This window comes from Labrus mixtus, chromosome 7 (assembly GCF_963584025.1).
Source record: "Labrus mixtus chromosome 7, fLabMix1.1, whole genome shotgun sequence".
Lineage (NCBI taxonomy): Eukaryota > Metazoa > Chordata > Actinopteri > Labriformes > Labridae > Labrus > Labrus mixtus.
Genome location: NC_083618.1, coordinates 6,362,479 through 6,378,808, shown reverse-complemented (window position 1 = coordinate 6,378,808; position 16,330 = coordinate 6,362,479). Strand labels below are relative to the sequence as shown.

At 40.0% G+C, this 16,330-nt stretch overlaps 1 protein-coding gene and 3 non-coding genes across 5 annotated transcripts; 2 read left to right on the top strand and 2 right to left on the bottom strand.

The window, feature by feature from the left end:
• Nucleotides 1-1,257: 1,257 nt before the first annotated feature.
• On the bottom strand, nucleotides 1,258-16,268 carry LOC132977621 (store-operated calcium entry regulator STIMATE-like). 2 transcript variants are annotated; one of them, XM_061042351.1, is made up of 10 exons: nucleotides 15,294-16,268; nucleotides 12,508-12,556; nucleotides 12,319-12,414; nucleotides 12,069-12,190; nucleotides 11,682-11,794; nucleotides 10,984-11,061; nucleotides 10,655-10,798; nucleotides 7,014-7,121; nucleotides 3,601-3,724; nucleotides 1,258-1,716 (listed from the first exon to the last, which is right to left on the bottom strand). In XM_061042351.1, the coding sequence occupies exons 1-10, from the start codon at nucleotides 15,517-15,519 to the stop codon at nucleotides 1,601-1,603; spliced, it is 1,176 nt and encodes a 391-aa protein (XP_060898334.1). In that variant the 5' UTR covers nucleotides 15,520-16,268; the 3' UTR covers nucleotides 1,258-1,600. The 2 variants fall into 2 exon arrangements, with proteins under 2 accessions (XP_060898334.1, XP_060898333.1); XM_061042350.1 differs by lacking the exons at nucleotides 7,014-7,121; nucleotides 10,655-10,798; nucleotides 10,984-11,061; ... (3 more) ...; nucleotides 12,508-12,556; nucleotides 15,294-16,268 and adding an exon at nucleotides 3,879-4,053.
• On the top strand, nucleotides 2,626-2,697 carry trnae-cuc (transfer RNA glutamic acid (anticodon CUC)). Its single transcript has one exon. It is a non-coding gene; the product is annotated as a tRNA-Glu (tRNA).
• trnar-acg (transfer RNA arginine (anticodon ACG)) lies at nucleotides 7,530-7,602 on the bottom strand. The gene has a single exon. It is a non-coding gene; the product is annotated as a tRNA-Arg (tRNA).
• trnae-cuc (transfer RNA glutamic acid (anticodon CUC)) lies at nucleotides 9,675-9,746 on the top strand. Its single transcript has one exon. It is a non-coding gene; the product is annotated as a tRNA-Glu (tRNA).
• Nucleotides 16,269-16,330: the final 62 nt, after the last annotated feature.

Here is a 16,330-nt window from a genome sequence, read left to right as displayed (position 1 = left end):
TTGCGTTGCCACTTGGGGGCAGCAGAAACAAGCTTTAACAGAGTCCTGACATTTGATCACCCTTAAGTTGATATATCAGCAATTAGAGGCCTTGATAGTGCCTCGAGGGAGTCATGTGTCTTGCATCTTGATGAATCTTAAGTTGTGTTCAGACAAAACCAAAGATAATCATTTTACCTTTTCCCTATTGCTTAGCTTCAGCCACAGTGCTGATGATGGTTATTCAACCCAAAAAGTCAACATCATGTTTGGCTTAGTAGCCTACTGTAAGCAATGATTCACAAGCATGGCTATCTCCTCATTTAGGGGCTGCATCCTTCAGAGGGAACATTTGAAGACAAATCAAATCACATCAGCACATCAAAGGCTGTCCCATTTCGAAGGCTTCTTTAAATGATTGAAACAAATGTGTCCTTCTTTTCCCGGCTAACAAAGGATCTATTTGGTGCATCCTTCGTGGCCCAACATACACAGAGATTCCTTGTCCAACAATACAAACAAGCTGGTGGACCCTAAATACAGTAATACACTTTTTATATTATTGGGCCTTTTTGCCTTCATTGGACAGGTAAGGGGGGATGGCATGCAGCAAACGGCTGAGGTCAGATTCGAACCCACAGCCTCTGCAATGAGGACTACCTCTGTAGGCACATGGGGCGCACAACATAACTGGTAGGCTATTCAGCACCTGTAAAACACTTTTGAATGTAAGTTCATGGATTCCACTCAGTCCAATATCTACCAATACTAATGTTGTTGCTATAGGCAACAGAAGCGGGGCTTAGATATAAAAAGTGAAGGGTGGGAACAGCTGTTCATGCAAACGGGGAAACCAGCAGACTGTCTCATTTCAGTTTGGCCTGAACTGAGGCTATGAAGGCTGGGTCATTCGAAGGATGAAAGTCCTGAAAAGAGACACAGCTCATGTCTTAAGGATGGTTTGTGTGTGTCTGTGTTTAACTCGGACTCTGACTGAATGCACAATTCACCCTAAACTTCTTTACAGTATAATCTTAAACCCAGTTGCATTATGTGCACATGGGACAGTATTGTTATTGTGAACATAACTTAGCACTTTATGTCGGTCACTATCACTGTGCAGTTGATTGATGGTCCAACTTGATTTTCTTCATGAGGTTACAACCAACAACTACTGTTTACCAGTATGTGACCATCAGACAAGTGTTCTTTTCAAACCCTAAGTATATATATTCCTAGAAATGGGTCCCTTTTGCAGTTTATTAACACACAACTACATTTAAGATATGTAAATTATTTTTTATTCCAAGAAACGTACAAAAACTCAAACAGTCAAATGATTAAACAATATTTTCAACACTGACACAGAAATGTCACTATTCATTTACAGCTGCATAATCCAAACCTGCATCTATATCCAAGTTTAGTGTACTGTGCAATATACAAATGACAAAGACTGCTTACATAGCAGATGATGTCCACCCACAGTGCTGGCACAAAACTATCTCACTTAAACATTACTTCTTAAAACACTTTTTTTTTTGTAATCAATGTGCAGATTCAGCTTTGACTGAGAAACATTCACACTTCAGGGTGTGTTGTTTCTTCCTGCAGTGTGTGTCTATTTGCTGAACACACTGCCACCAGGAGCTTTGGGAGCAGCAGGCTTGCTCAGGGCTGTCTCCGTCCCTGACCTCACACCGCTGAAAACAGACGGAGCCGTTTTACCCATACGCTCTAAACAAAGAGAAAAACACAAACAATATAGATTTTTAGGCAAACATTTGTGTGGGTGGACAGCTAAAGTTAAAGGGTCAAAAACCAAACCCAAGGTCTGGATTTTTCTGCTGCCAAACAGTATGTGGGTTATAAAAGTGAAGCACTTGTATCCTGGTTTATAAGCTTCTGAAAGAAAGAGGGACTTTAAAAATGCAGCAGCTGATTTTTTATGAATTAAGTTTTTAAAAAGAGATTATAAAAAAACATATGGGTAACTTGTAGTTTGCTGCTGAATTGTATTTAGATTATTAGGGGATATAAAAAAGGTGTTTCCAGCTCCATTTGTTCCAACAAACCCACAAGCATTAAAACAGCAACATAAACCCTTACCCAACAATGGTATTGGCTGTTTAAATTGGCCATGTGTCTTATATTTATATTATGTAGGAAAGGACTATGTAATAACCAAATTATAAAAGTAGGCTAAATAAAACCTAAAAACAAATATCTATCCATGGTAGTATTGTTATGACAGAATTAAGTTGTTGTTGCTGGCTAAGTGGGCATAAAATATTTCCATATGGCCAGGTCTACAGCTTTTAGTCACACTTAGAACACCTGGCTAAATGTAGCACACAGCTGGACTGCCATAGAAGGCCTAAAGCTACTTACCTGAAATGCATTAATTCTGCAATGACTCAATAACACTATTTCATGTGTTTTTACCGTAGAATTATAAACACGTTTCGCTGCGGGTTCCTGCTTTGATTTAATAAAAATACAACAATTTTATTTCTATAGGCTAGCTCTTAAACAAGTTTACTTGTCATTGGAGCGTAAGCTACATTAACCAGTGTAACAGTTACAGTGTAACTTTGTATAAATCAATATTTCAAAAATATTTCGCTCGATATATTTACGCAACCTTCCCTGGTGGTCTAGTGGTTAGGATTCGGCGCTCTCACCGCCGCGGCCCGGGTTCGATTCCCGGTCAGGGAACTACTTTTAGTGTCGATAATGTCTTAACTTTGGGTTTTCTTCACTAACCTCTCTCAAAGGGATCCGTGTGATTCTGCAACACCAATGCCGGACATGTTTGTACTAGAGGTAAACGATTCAGCATCACCTCAGTGGATTAAGAGTATAAAATTACCTATTATACATAATGTAATTATCAATGAATGGGAAACAATTGGATAGGCTGCCTTTAATACATTTCTGTTTGTATAATAATTTCCAGTATCCTGATTCCGTTTGTGCAATTTATTTTTTCATACATACAGATTTAATGTATTTATTGTTAATTTATTATTATTCATAGGTCTATATACCAACTTTTTTTCTCTTTGTGAAGGAGGCAAAATAACTTAGTAGGCTATCTATACTTTAACCACCATTAATATCAAATTATTCAATGACAAAGCAAAGCAAAGCAAACAAGTAAATAAAACATCAAAGAAAATAATGTTTACTTGGGTATAATTATTGTGTATGCCTATCTCACTGCCACGGGGTAGATGTCAGGTGAGGGACACTTAACAGCACGCTGCAGGATCATCTTTCAAAAAACTGTCCATGCTAGGGATGTATTGTGAGTTGCAGATTAGACATTTAAAAGAAAGCAGCGAGAAGACACCGCTTACATTTAGGACTAGATCAGTATAGAGAAATTATTTACTCTTTGCTCACAGGGGGGTCCAAAGGGACATAACATTTTTTTATTTTGAAGCTTTTTATATGGTCTTTCAGGTCTACAGGCCAAGCAGGAATAAAATACACCATTTCTTAAATCCAGAAAGGTAACAATTGTACATAAGGAAAGGCAATAAAAACAAAAGTCCCAGATGTTTGACATTTTACACACTTCTGTTTCAGCGTCAGTTAATAAAAGGCTTTACTCACCACACTCCACCATGACCTCATAGGTCTTACTCTTGACCTCGCCCTTTAGTCCCAGTTTACTGCGCGCTCCTTTCAGGTCCTCCTCCTTCATTGGGGGACGCTTCTTTTTCTTTACCTCGCCTGGCTGGGGTGAAGTGCAGTGAACAAGGATGATTATTGTATGTGTTAGGGGTGAAAATAAGGAAAATAAAGGTTGTACAAAACTGCTGTTACACCTAAGCACTATGTTAAATCTCTGTAAATAACCAACACAGCACATTTAGGTGAGTGTAACTTACCTGGGACATGATAAGTGAAGTTTATGTCCTGATTCCACAAACACTTCCACTGGTTGTTTTTCCTGGTTTGTTTTTTCTTGTGTTGTTGCTTTCACTCTTAGCAAGAGTGGCGTTATATATCGTGATCCAGACCCAGTGAGTCACTCAGACCCCTACCCTCTGTTCCACTCTGCCTGTTGTCAGTGTGTATTATTAGGTGTGACGTGAGGGGTGGTACGGCTGGTATGGGACTTCCATCTTTTACCGTAAGCTTACAGGCCAACAGCTGCTAATTCCAGACACAACACAAGGATCCTCCTTTTAAAATGATGATTAAGGACCTCGCTCTTCATGGGAAGTCAAGAGTATACACCACCTCAAAACATTGGTGCTCTTATGAGTAAAGGCAAAAGAAAGTCTTGGGCAGAGTGATATAAACATACATTTACTAATAGCAAAAATCACCTATAAAGCATATACAGATAAATAACAGCTGGTTTACAGGTTAGTTTTAGAAAGTCAAGAGCTGAAATGTATCAATTTCTTTAAAAAATAGTTTTTAATTTCTCCAGACGACATGCCGTAAAGACTTTAGCAGAGTCGACAACAGACCTGACATCAGACTCTGAAATGAAGGTGTTAACTGTGACGCTGGACAAACTGACTCATTACTTTAAAAAGACAAAGTCAGCCACACTGAGAGAATCTCAAAGTATACTTGCTCATTTGAGTAGCTCTGTAGCTTAACTTTCAGTGTAATATGAGTTACACTGTATGTACTGTATGACATTCTGTCTCACAATATGTTTGTGCATGTGCTTACTAGGCCTTTCAAAGTTCAGGGTGTAGTTAGATAGCATCTATGGATGTGTTTACCTTCTCTAACTGGTTAAATATCCCTTTTATGGTATTAACAACCTGTTCTTGGAGCTCCATCAGTGGCTTTTAAAACCCGGACACTAAAGAGCCACAACAATGAGTCACGCATAGAAAATTGCCATGTGTGTATTAACCCAGACATGATGCGCCGAGATGACTCCTAACCCTAAAATGTAATTTCTTAAGTATAAATAACAGGTAGGAATCCATTGTATCTGTATTGGGTTACATAGCTCTGAGGCCTCAAATATCAAATGAAATATGCGGCTGGCGCTGCTGTAGATGGTGAAAGCAACGTATTTAGCATTTCCTTTTACTGAAAACCAAAATCCATAAGACTGTGTTTTTTGATTTTACACAGAATGTATGCATCCCTGTCATTAGTGGTTAGAATCCGTGCTCTTTACGCAGCAGCCCAGGTTTGATTCCTGGTCAGGGATCACTTACCGCAGACACTTATGGTAAGTCCCAATGTATAAATACAATAGTGAAGCTTTGGATAGGAATAATAGATCTGAGAGATTGTAGTGTATCACATCCTTTATTGGAAAAGCCAAATAATTATAATTTACCTCCATAATTTGTATTTATCTAGTTTAACTTTGCATACTAAAAGCCCTCTTTGTCCTGCTTAAGCTGAGATGTTACATACATTTTTGCAGCCAAATTCCCTGCTTTCCTCCTTTCAAATGCAGTCATTTATTTCTTACCAACATGCCAAAACATTATAGTAAAATCATCACCAGGTCCATAATCAACACAGTCAGTTTATGTCACTCCGCATTTACTCAAAAGAAGACCAACAGTCGCACATATTAATCACACGTGAACACATGCATCCATCAGACCACGCTGCATTCAGGTGTGTATATACATATATACACACACACACACACACACACACACACACACACTCGTGCACGTACACACACACTTTCTCCCAACTGTCTGGTCCACAGTCACTTAACAGTTTAGAGGTCTATGCAGGTCACATTCTTAACATCAGAGCCTGCTGAATGCTGCATCATGCCTGAAAATCTGGAGCTCTGGATAAAAAGAAAACAAACAAACAAAACCTACATGAACCACAAACACAAAAAACACTTGCTGGTCATTTAACTCAGGCACATTATTGTTACAACAATAATAACACACAAGAACAAAAGGAAAGACAAAAGTAGTGATAAATGAGAAATTGTGCAAGAAATGTTTCTCATATCCACTCTCCCTCTTGGAGTGAAGGAATCAAGAACACTTTTGGAAAAAGCATAGTCTCCTTTTTGGCCCAAACATAACACTGAAAACTTATATATAAAACAAACTAACTACCTCATTGGGACAGAAGACATTAAAAGACAAAGAACCAACAATTGGAAAGTATCAGTAAACCATTACAGAGAAACCCAGACTGCTGTCTTGTGCTGACAAACAACCCTTGTTGAGCTGATATCAGAGGTTGAAGCAGTGCGGTGCTTGCAGTCCTATAGGTTTTTTAACATTGAGAGCACTCTGCCAGAAGATACCAATGGAAGGTTGTAGCAAGCATTAATGTGCTCCCATAGACATGATTAACATTACATACAAGATATGAAGTAGGAACATGTGTCACTGTGCTGGGAAGGGTTGAGAGTTGCATCAACACTGATGTAATGCTGCTCTAAATTTGAGGCGTGTCCAACAGTACACACCCTTACAACAACCCAAATACACACACTGTCTCCTAAAAGAGAAAAACACAGGACAAATTCATGTGGAATCTCAAGTGGAAATACAATCACTTTAAAAAGAAATGTTAGGAGGTTCAACACCTTGAACCGTTTTTTTGTTTTGTTTTTTTGCACCTACACACTGTGTTCAGGCCAAACGGTATGTTACCAGTGTTAAGGTTTTCATGTTACACCTGCATAAGTTTTTCACAAGATAATGTTTGATAATGGTGGGACAAGATTTCCTACTGTCTTTAAACATAACACTCGGCTCATGAGTGCCAAGTTGAAATCCAACAGTGTTCTGAGGTACCTGGTGAACTGCAAAAAAAAAAAGTTGTCCCGGTGTATTAAAGTGAATCCCAGTCTTGTCAGTTCGAGCAGGGGTCCTCCAGGAGTCAGAAGTAAAGGGAATTCAGTAACAGTATTCTCTGCTTTCATCGAAAGGCATCCTAATGTTGAAAGACAGAGACAGTATCTATGGAGGTACAGGGAAACTTTTTGCTGGCCTGTGACAAGCTACCAGAGGAAGTTTATTGTAGCAGTCACACGCTAGGCACACGGGTCAAACAGGGATCCCCATTCGAAGCTTCTTCTTCTTTACTGTCTTCAGGCCAGTGAGCCGTCGCACGTCATCCTCATCTGACTCATCCATTTCATCATCGGCTGAAAAAAGGATCTGAAAACAGGATAGAGGGACAGAAAAATATTAAGCTGATTTGGATGAGTAGAAGGGAAAGTTCACAGTTAAACTGTGAAATATTCTTGGGAGTTAGTCAAAATATTTGTGACATGAATAACTGTCAGGTACATCCTGACCCAGACTGGATAGAAGCAGCAGCTTTACACAGAAACTGTGCTACTTCACTGAGGGATTTACTACTCCTCAAACAAGTACGAAGTAAAAGAATACACAATACAATGTGTTAATTGATGTCTATAGTTGTTTTTGAATGTGAGGGATGAAGAACCTTTTACTAAGTTGGTATGTGAAACTTACATGATGGCCAGATGTTTCCTCAAAACAAATACTGACAGTCCTGCTTCAGTTTAACCAAAGTAAACGGCAAAGCATGAAAAAGTGAGACGAGCCAGCCAGGAGTCGAACCTAGAATCTTCTGATCCGTAGTCAGACGCGTTATCCATTGCGCCACTGGCCCGCTGCATGTGTTCTCTGTAGCTCAATGAATAAAGGGTTGAGCACAGCTTAGCCCTTCCCCCACACCTCAGCGCTCTGCTGAAAGCATGTGCTCTGAGGCGACCTGCAGCATGCGGCCAGAAAGTGAAACCAAGCATGACTCAGGCTTTTGTCTGCAACTCTTTGACCATTCAAAAGCTGAAATGCCTCGTAAGACAGCTTTACTTCTACAAATCTGAAAATGTACTAACATGCAGCCTGCTCACAGTCAAGAGATACAGCTAGTGTTCACAACAGAATGATCATGTCTGGATTTATTCAACATGAAGGAACAGCTGAAAGGATGTGATTCAGTCTTTGTTTTCTTTTGTTCTGGTTACTAAAAGGTCTAATTTATCATTTTCTTTACAAATTAGTCTACCAGCTGTTCCAAAAAACAGAACTACATGAACATTGTCTAAATAGGAAGTGATAATTCAACGTCCAAAGGACATGCTGTAGGAACATGCATCAATTGGCCTCAAATTGTCCCAGCACAACCTTCAGGATGGATCTGGTCATGAGAAATGTTTAGCTTGTGTCTGCTTCGCCTCCTCTACAACAACACACTGATGCAGGTCAATGGATGGTCACAAGGTCAAATAGTATTAACAAGTCAGTCGGCAGGAAGGAAACCCCAAGATCTACTCAGTCGGACATTTACTCATTGTGTTACTGGTCTACTGTTTCAACTCTCTCAGAAAACAGATAAGCTGCTAAAACCCTACACCTGCATACCTGATTACATCTTTTTGACTTCTGTCTGGCCTTATCTCCTGATCTCTGCTTCACTATCCCTCCACAGGAAGAGCCATATGTCATGTTCTTCTGTCACCTCAGCCTGTTCTAAAGCAGTTCAAAAAAGGGAAGTGAAGTACGTTTGAGTGTTACATCAACATCAGTTTAACAAACGGGGAGACAATTCTTGACCAGTTGCTCCTGAATTAATCAAGTATATATTGACTATACATTATATTCTTTTCACCATTTATATTGAGTACATTTTGATCATTTTCTTGGTCATTGAAAGGACATAAAATAAGAGAGTAAATTATATTTTTGGGGTTTTTGTCCTGGGCTTGATCTTTGATTTAAAGGAGATCGTCTAAAGGTTAAGAGCCTGCAATCTGATTTCATTTGAGTTATGAGCTCTTCCCACAAACATGAATAAGTTAAAACTGACAGAAGACAAGCCTGGCTGAAGCTTGTTGCCTTGGTGATGAATCTAGGAATGTATTTGCCTGTGCACAACAGATTTTGGATAATTAATTGATTGATTTAGTTGACTATGCTTTCAGGTTGTAATGAAATGGGCATTGTTGAGTTTCTGCCTCCAAAAATGTAACTTCTCATATCGGCCACTAGATGTCCCAGCTCCATGACGGTCTAGTGCTCAGGATTCAGCTCTTTCTCGACCAGGGTTCAGATCCTGGTTATGGAACAGACTTAATGGGTATAATAAGTGTACGTCATAGTGTTTTAAACTTCTGTGGCTGAACTGATTTATGCAGACTTGAAATCTATCGGACAAATGATCCTGGTATTCTGATAGTTAGGATTCACTCACTGCCATTTGTTGAACAATCAAGTAACCTGAAGGACCTAGTGCAAAAGTCATCAGAATGAGTGTTTACAAAAGAAGACATTTGTTGAAGGGATTGCGAGAGAAGAATTGGTTCAGAATATGCAAAATGATTCAGTGGGTGCATTCTATTAAAAAAAAAAGGAAAATGTCTGAACAGCTCTTACTGTGTCCTTTTTCATGTAAATGATGCATGAAGTATGACATTAAACAGTTCTTTGACATTAATGAAGAAAGATCTGCAATCCAAAACAGTTGGTATGGTAAAAGTCTTATTCATACAGTGTGATGGTGTCTTAACATTCGCCTGTCGTTGATGGAAGTTCAATCTATTACTGCATTTGCTTTTGAGTTGCTAATAACGTACAATGTCTGTCGGTTCTAAATGACAACCAACAGCTGGGCTCCACCAGCCCTACTGGAGGCAGTTTGTGTAAGAGTTTCGAGACCGCATACTGTTACAAAGACAGCTGTCCCTGGTGGTCTAGTGGTTAGGATTCGGCGCTCTCACCGCCGCGGCCCGGGTTCGATTCCCGGTCAGGGAACACCTTTTATGACATATTGTCTTTATCAGACATATTGTAGTGTTACAGAATTCAGGAGCTTCATACATGTAAACAACAAACCAAATTGCTGTAACAAATCATGGGCCCATTTCTTTAAATAGGTTTGCTGGTAAATGCGTTGAAAATGTGCTTTTAACAGACTGCTGTATTGACATGTGGATGAATAACTGGTATGTGGCGTGTGTGGAGCAGAGCTCTGCGTTGGGCTCATCTGTTTACAAGCTTGTTAGGTAACTGGGAAACCATGTTATAGACAACACTAGCAAAGGCTACTCAGACTGAGGGTGTGCTGAATAAGTACCAAGTAAGTTTGTCCATAAAAAGATGCCAATCAGAGCTGGAAACCAGAAAGAGCTAACGGCCAACCGGTTATGTCATACTGGGATTAATTTCAAAGTGGACCAAAGACAGAGACAAGAGACGCTGTGTGGAACTTCTGTGTAGATGAACATGCACTGTGTCTGCGTCAGTAAATAAATCGGATTCCCTACAACTTTGTACGATACTGTTCAAGTGTTTGGGATTCTCTGCCACATAAGCTTGAATCAGTCCAGACAGTCTGAGAGGACTACTCTGTATTTTCATAGGTCTTTCATGCTTTAAGTGTGTGTCAAGTCGTCTCTACAAACAGAAGATATTGTCTGGGTTTGCACACAGAACAACGAGTTCCCAAAATATTTCTCTAAGTTAAAAAAGAACTAAAAATGTAAATTTAGTGAAATGATTGAAAATAAAATAAAATGAATATGGAAAAGAGAAAAACATCAATATTACATTTGATCACAAACTTTTTAATGGTTTTAAGGAAACAATCAGACATTGATAAGCTGATCTTCCTTTCTTATTCCTTGTGTGTCTTACAGGTGTGTAACAGCAGTGAGTCTTACCTCCGATTCGGAATCATCATGGGACAGAGCTCGTCTGTAGCGCACCTTGCTGTTCCCCCGCGAGTCCTCCTCTCTTTCCTCTAGTTTTGCTTTTGTCCTGTGCTTCTTCATCAGAAAATTATCTACTACCCAGAACATGAGAGCCTGCAAATCAGGAGATACAAGTAATATTTTAAATAAGTCACCAAATCCGAGGAGATCTTTTTTTTTCTTTTAGACACATACAACATAACTATAGTATGGACAGAGGGGATGATTTAGGAATGATAAAAATCTCACTGGATACATGAAATTAGAGAGCAAAGAAAAAACAGTGACAGCAGACTTACGTTAACGAAGAATGGGACGATGAGCATTACGATGGCCAGTTCCAGGGCAGGATTCTGTATGGGGTTTAGGAGTGCCAGCTGCAACACAAGCACAAACACATACCACATATACACACACAAGAGCAGACATCAGCATAAAAAGAAGCAACACAGACGGCACACCAAGTCTTTAGATTAGCAGCTTTAAAAATCTGTGAGGGCAATAAGACCCTATTAAACAGGAAGTGGGCTCTGACAGAAACTAACAAATAACAGAAAGAGTAATCATTGGTACTCTTCTACAGATGTGATGATTTCAGATTTTGGTGAAAAATCAAAAGCTGAATCATGAAGAAATTATGATTCTGTTGTTTGCTAGATAAGTTGTTGTAAATCAAAGCTTTGTGGTAACACAAACATGGTTTGGTTTTTTAAATGATCCTCTGCATCCACAACAAACCAACACAGAACCTGCCAATATTTTCAAATGGCAACAAAACAAAACAAATACTGGAGGGGACAGAGAGGGGAGTGAGATGCAGGCTGCCATCTTTTTTAATATTTTCAAATACTAGGTTAATCATTGCTGCAAAAGGATTCTGAAATACTTTACATTTTGAGAATTCAACTCAAGTAAAAAACAACAACAACATAACAATGACATAAACAGGCAATAATTTAATTGGATATGTTTTGAATGGTCAATCTTTTCTTCTGACCTGCTTCCACTGGGGTATGAGGAGGACGAGCATGATGAGGACCTTCTCAAACATCATGATGAGGATGTAGAGGATACACTGGCCCAACCACGCTGTGCACTGCACTGGCTCTCCTGGACACACACAATCAAACACACACACACACACAATGAGAGGAAGAATTTGGTTTAAAAAAAGCTGAAGTATTCAGTTATGTAGTACAGAACATTATTTGATTTCACTGCCTCAGAGTAACACAAACAGGTTTGGGGACAAAGAGTGAACAGGCAGCGTTAGAAATGACATTGTAGCTGTTCTGAGGGCAGTTACTGCCCTCCATTGGGCATTACAGGTATTTTATGACTATCCTGAACTCTCACTTTACCAACTCACACACATAGTCCTCACCATATTCTCCAAATCGTAGAGACTCCCACTGCCTCCACTCTACAATTACACTGACGGCTCTCACCCCAGCATAGATGATCAGCATACCCAGAGAAGCATCCAACAGGAAGTTAATGAGGTATCTGAGAGAGAAAGACAAGGGGATGTTATTTGAAACTGCACTTAGAGCTTCCTTTCCTTGTCACATACTGTATTTTTTGGCAATCTTTTAGCAACATGATAACAACAGATAAAGAAAAGATTGACTTACAATGAGCAGGGATCCTCCTCTGTGAGGTCTGACAGGTAGACATTAGCAAAGTGGATAAACAACATCCCGATGGCCTGTTTTGAGGTGTCCAGGAACCTGCAGAGAAAAAGGACAGCTGATGAAGCGCTCCTGAGCGATTCACATTTGAGGCCTTTAAGTTATGAATTCAAGCCTGCTCAGTTGATTTACCAGATCTTCCAGGGTCTCCGCTCGTGTTTCGGCTCCCTGAAGCGTTTCACTGTGGAGGAATGGGTGTGCAACAGAGATATTGAGATTTCAATGCCCATCACTCACAAAGGGAGGAAAACAGAAACAACCTAACAGAATCACCTTTGCTTTCATTTAGCAAAGTCACAACCCTTCAGTTAGCTGTCAAAAGTCCATTGAGCAATTTAAATATGGGTTATTTGTTTAGTCCAACTGAAAAAATTGACTGCCTTGTACAGACACACTTGTAAATTTGAGATCAAGACATCTTCCTTTTGTGCAGTTGAACATGACATGAGTTGGCTCACAAAGGAGACAAATGTTTTTTTCATTGAGCTATAAAGAGGATATTTGCCTTAAAGTGAGTGCTGGATCTTTTTTTTTTTTTTAAAGAAGAAAAGAGCAAAGACAACATGGTGTCACAGAGGACACTAAACTAAAACCTGCTAACACATGCAGCATGTGCTTCATAATGATTAATATGATAGCTAATTTTCAACTCATTGGTAAGTTCAGAGAGAGAAGCAAAACTTTCCTTTCAAAATGGCCAAAAAGCAGAAGAGGACAAGGTTCATTCATCTGAAAGAGTCCAGATCTGCAGTAGCAACATGTTAACTAATACGCTACTCTGAGGTGTCTAAGTCATGTTTTTAATAGTGTGTGTAAAAGTACTTCAATGTGCTGTGCAGGAAGGCTAAACATTGAATGCAGTGACATGTCTAATACAAATAAAGCTCTTGCTGTTCACTACAATAGGTGACTTGTTTTCTATGAAACCACTACCATCTTCCTTTGACACAGAGTGACAGAAGAGAGCAGTCTTATCATGATTTCAGTGACTTACTTTTCTTACATTAGACACAGACTAAATACATTTCTCAAAGCTGTATAAAGACTGTACAGAAAACACATTAAAGACTGACAAACATTATAGTGTTCAAACATTTTCCAGGCTTTACATGCATTCATGTAGGCAAGTCATTGTGTGAGTTGTGACCTCAGTTTTTGCTCTGAGCACAAGTGTGACTTCAGACTAAACGCACCCTGCTTGCAGCTGGGTGTGATGTGGATGCAGGCGGAGGCCTTGGCCTACTCCTTCTGCTCAAACTCAAACACTAAAATACTGAACATTCCTCACTGCTTTGAGGCTGCTGGGACAAACAAAACAGAGGCTACTCTCATTAGGTCACAGTTGTCAGCGCTGAGCCAGACATTAACTAAATGGAACCATTGCTTAACATTTGCCAACCTTTTTCTTCCAGGCCCCTCTTTGGCAGATTACAATATTTTCAAACCCTCACCACCACCATCCCCTCACCATTATACACATAAAAATATAGCAATATACGCGTATCAAGGGTGTCGGCTAGCCTTGTGGTTATGTGGCGCGCCTCATGTACAGAGGCTATAGTCCTTGTCGCAGCGACCGTTGGTACAAATCTGACCTCGGCCCTGTTGCTGAATGTCGTCCCCCACCTCTCAGTATTTCCTGTCTCTCTACAGCTGTCCAGTCCAATAAAGGCAAAAATGCCCCCCAAAATACAATTTAACTTTGCCAGTCCACTCCTTTTTAACAATGTCCTATATCTGAGGATTTTATCTCAAACATTGTCTCCAAAAAGAACAAAATAGCAACTTCAGAGTGACAACAAACTGAAAACTAACATACAGCTTTTAGACAGGAAACAATTGAAAGTGATACTGCAACATGAAACTTCAACATTTTCAAGATGCAACAACAGTCACTGCTATAAAACTCACTCTCTGAAGATGAACTTCTTCCTAACAATATAAAAAAAAAAGATGAAAAACTGGTTTTTAGGAATCATGCTTCCAGTCTTAATTTCCAGGCAATCATTTCAATGACGAGTTTGGGCTTGTTTTGTGCTACAGATCTGCTCTGGAGTGCAGCTGTGAGACTAGAAACTTCATTTTCAATGTCCAGCTTTGTATTTTGTGTTCATTTGAGAGTCAACTGCAGGAAAACATCTCTCACACAGGTAGGATGTAGTAAAAGGAAAGAGTGTGGCTTACTTCGCAGTTCACACTGTTGTATACAGGTGAAGCCGAGTGCGGGATATGACTAGTCATATTTTCTTGTCTCTGTTTTCATAGTTGTGATGTCTAGTGTAGATTAATTCCTTACATTAACCTGACAGTCCTCACAAAAAATTCCATGTGCTTGTAGCAAAATGGTGTGCATTGTTTTATATTTAGTCTTGCAGCAGTGGATTATCATCACAGTATTTGTAAAGTATGGTGCACACGTTGCAGATAAGGTGTTATTTAGTCCATTTAGAGAGATTTTGTTTTGTAATGTAAAGCAGCTGCATGTTATATTTAGTAACTATTGAACCTGATGACATTTGATGCAGTTTGCCTAAATGCCCATAATACATAATTAATGTAAACAGACTTCTACAGTGCAAAAACGCCCCTTTCTTTATGACATTGTGTTTGCCAGGAAATGAAGAGAGTAAGCAGCTTTTGTTAAAGCCACCATGAACTACTTCAACAAGAGAATAAGCCAGCAGCTGTACGGTAACAATGAATTTGAACACCTCCCATTAAGTTTTACCAGAGATAAAGACAGCCTTTTGTTTTTTCTTCTTATTTGTCTTTTCCTGTTATCGTCCCAGACGTGAGCATCCCAGCTGGGATCAATTTGACATCTGATTAACCAAGTGATGCTATTGGATAACAGTCTGGGTCCATCACTAGCTGGGGGTCAGATATCAGACAAAAAGCAGACTTCGAGCCATACTTACACATCAGCGTGCTGAAAGCCACCACAGCGAGGAGACCTTGCAGGAAAATCCCAAACGAGTCCATCAAGGCACCATTCTCGCACCCTCTGGTATCAGTACCTGGTGTCGCGCTGGAGGGAGCCGACGTGTTGGTGAGGGGCACAGCTTGCAGCCCTGCTCCTCCTGGACCTGCTAGTGCCATGTCAGCGAGCTGGGACGGCATGTTGACACCGCTTACAGCTTCCATTGGACAGACGAGCTGGTAGCTAATAAAGCCGATAGCAGTAGCTTCTCACACAGACTTCCCTATTCCTACCAAGCAGTTGCTGGTCAGCTAATCGATATGTTAAACCGAACAGTCTCCGGTGAAGGATGGTGGCATAGTCTCCCCTCAAAGCGCGGACTCATCCTCCTGCTTCAGGCACCCACACAGCCATAGCTGGTTTAGCACAAGAGAAGTGTTAACTGAATGAGATTAGTGGAAGTTTGGCTCAAGTATTGCACGGCTGTATCGGACTCGTTTGCGTACTTTAAAGTCGAGCTGTCACGTTAAAAATGAACCTAGGTAAGAAGGTCTGTGTAGCAGAAAAAAACATGTATTGCTCGAGCTGGAAGCTAACATTAGTGAAGACCACACCAGCTAAATGTGTGTTATACGGCTACTCAAAAAGACAAAACCAGTGTTTCAAAGTTATTTTCAGTATATTGTACATTGCAGGCAAATCACTGAGAACTTAAAATTACGCGGACAGACGAAGGTGCAGAGTTAAAAGCAGATCCAGCGGATGAGATGCTATTTACCTAGCTAGCATCCAAGCTAACTAGTCAGTTAATTAAGATAATATTAGGCTTATTAAATGCGTAGGTTTCCGTTTAAACGCTGTAAACTGTTTCTCTTAACTGTTAAACATGCAAAGGCGGCTCGTCCGTGTATAAAAGATGTAGAAGTAAGATTTGCAGGTCACCGCTCGCGTCCATCCAGCTGCTTCCCTGCCCAGCCGTGCCCACTCGTGTTGACAGACGTAGCGTCATGTGACCTACGTAACAACAAACTGCAT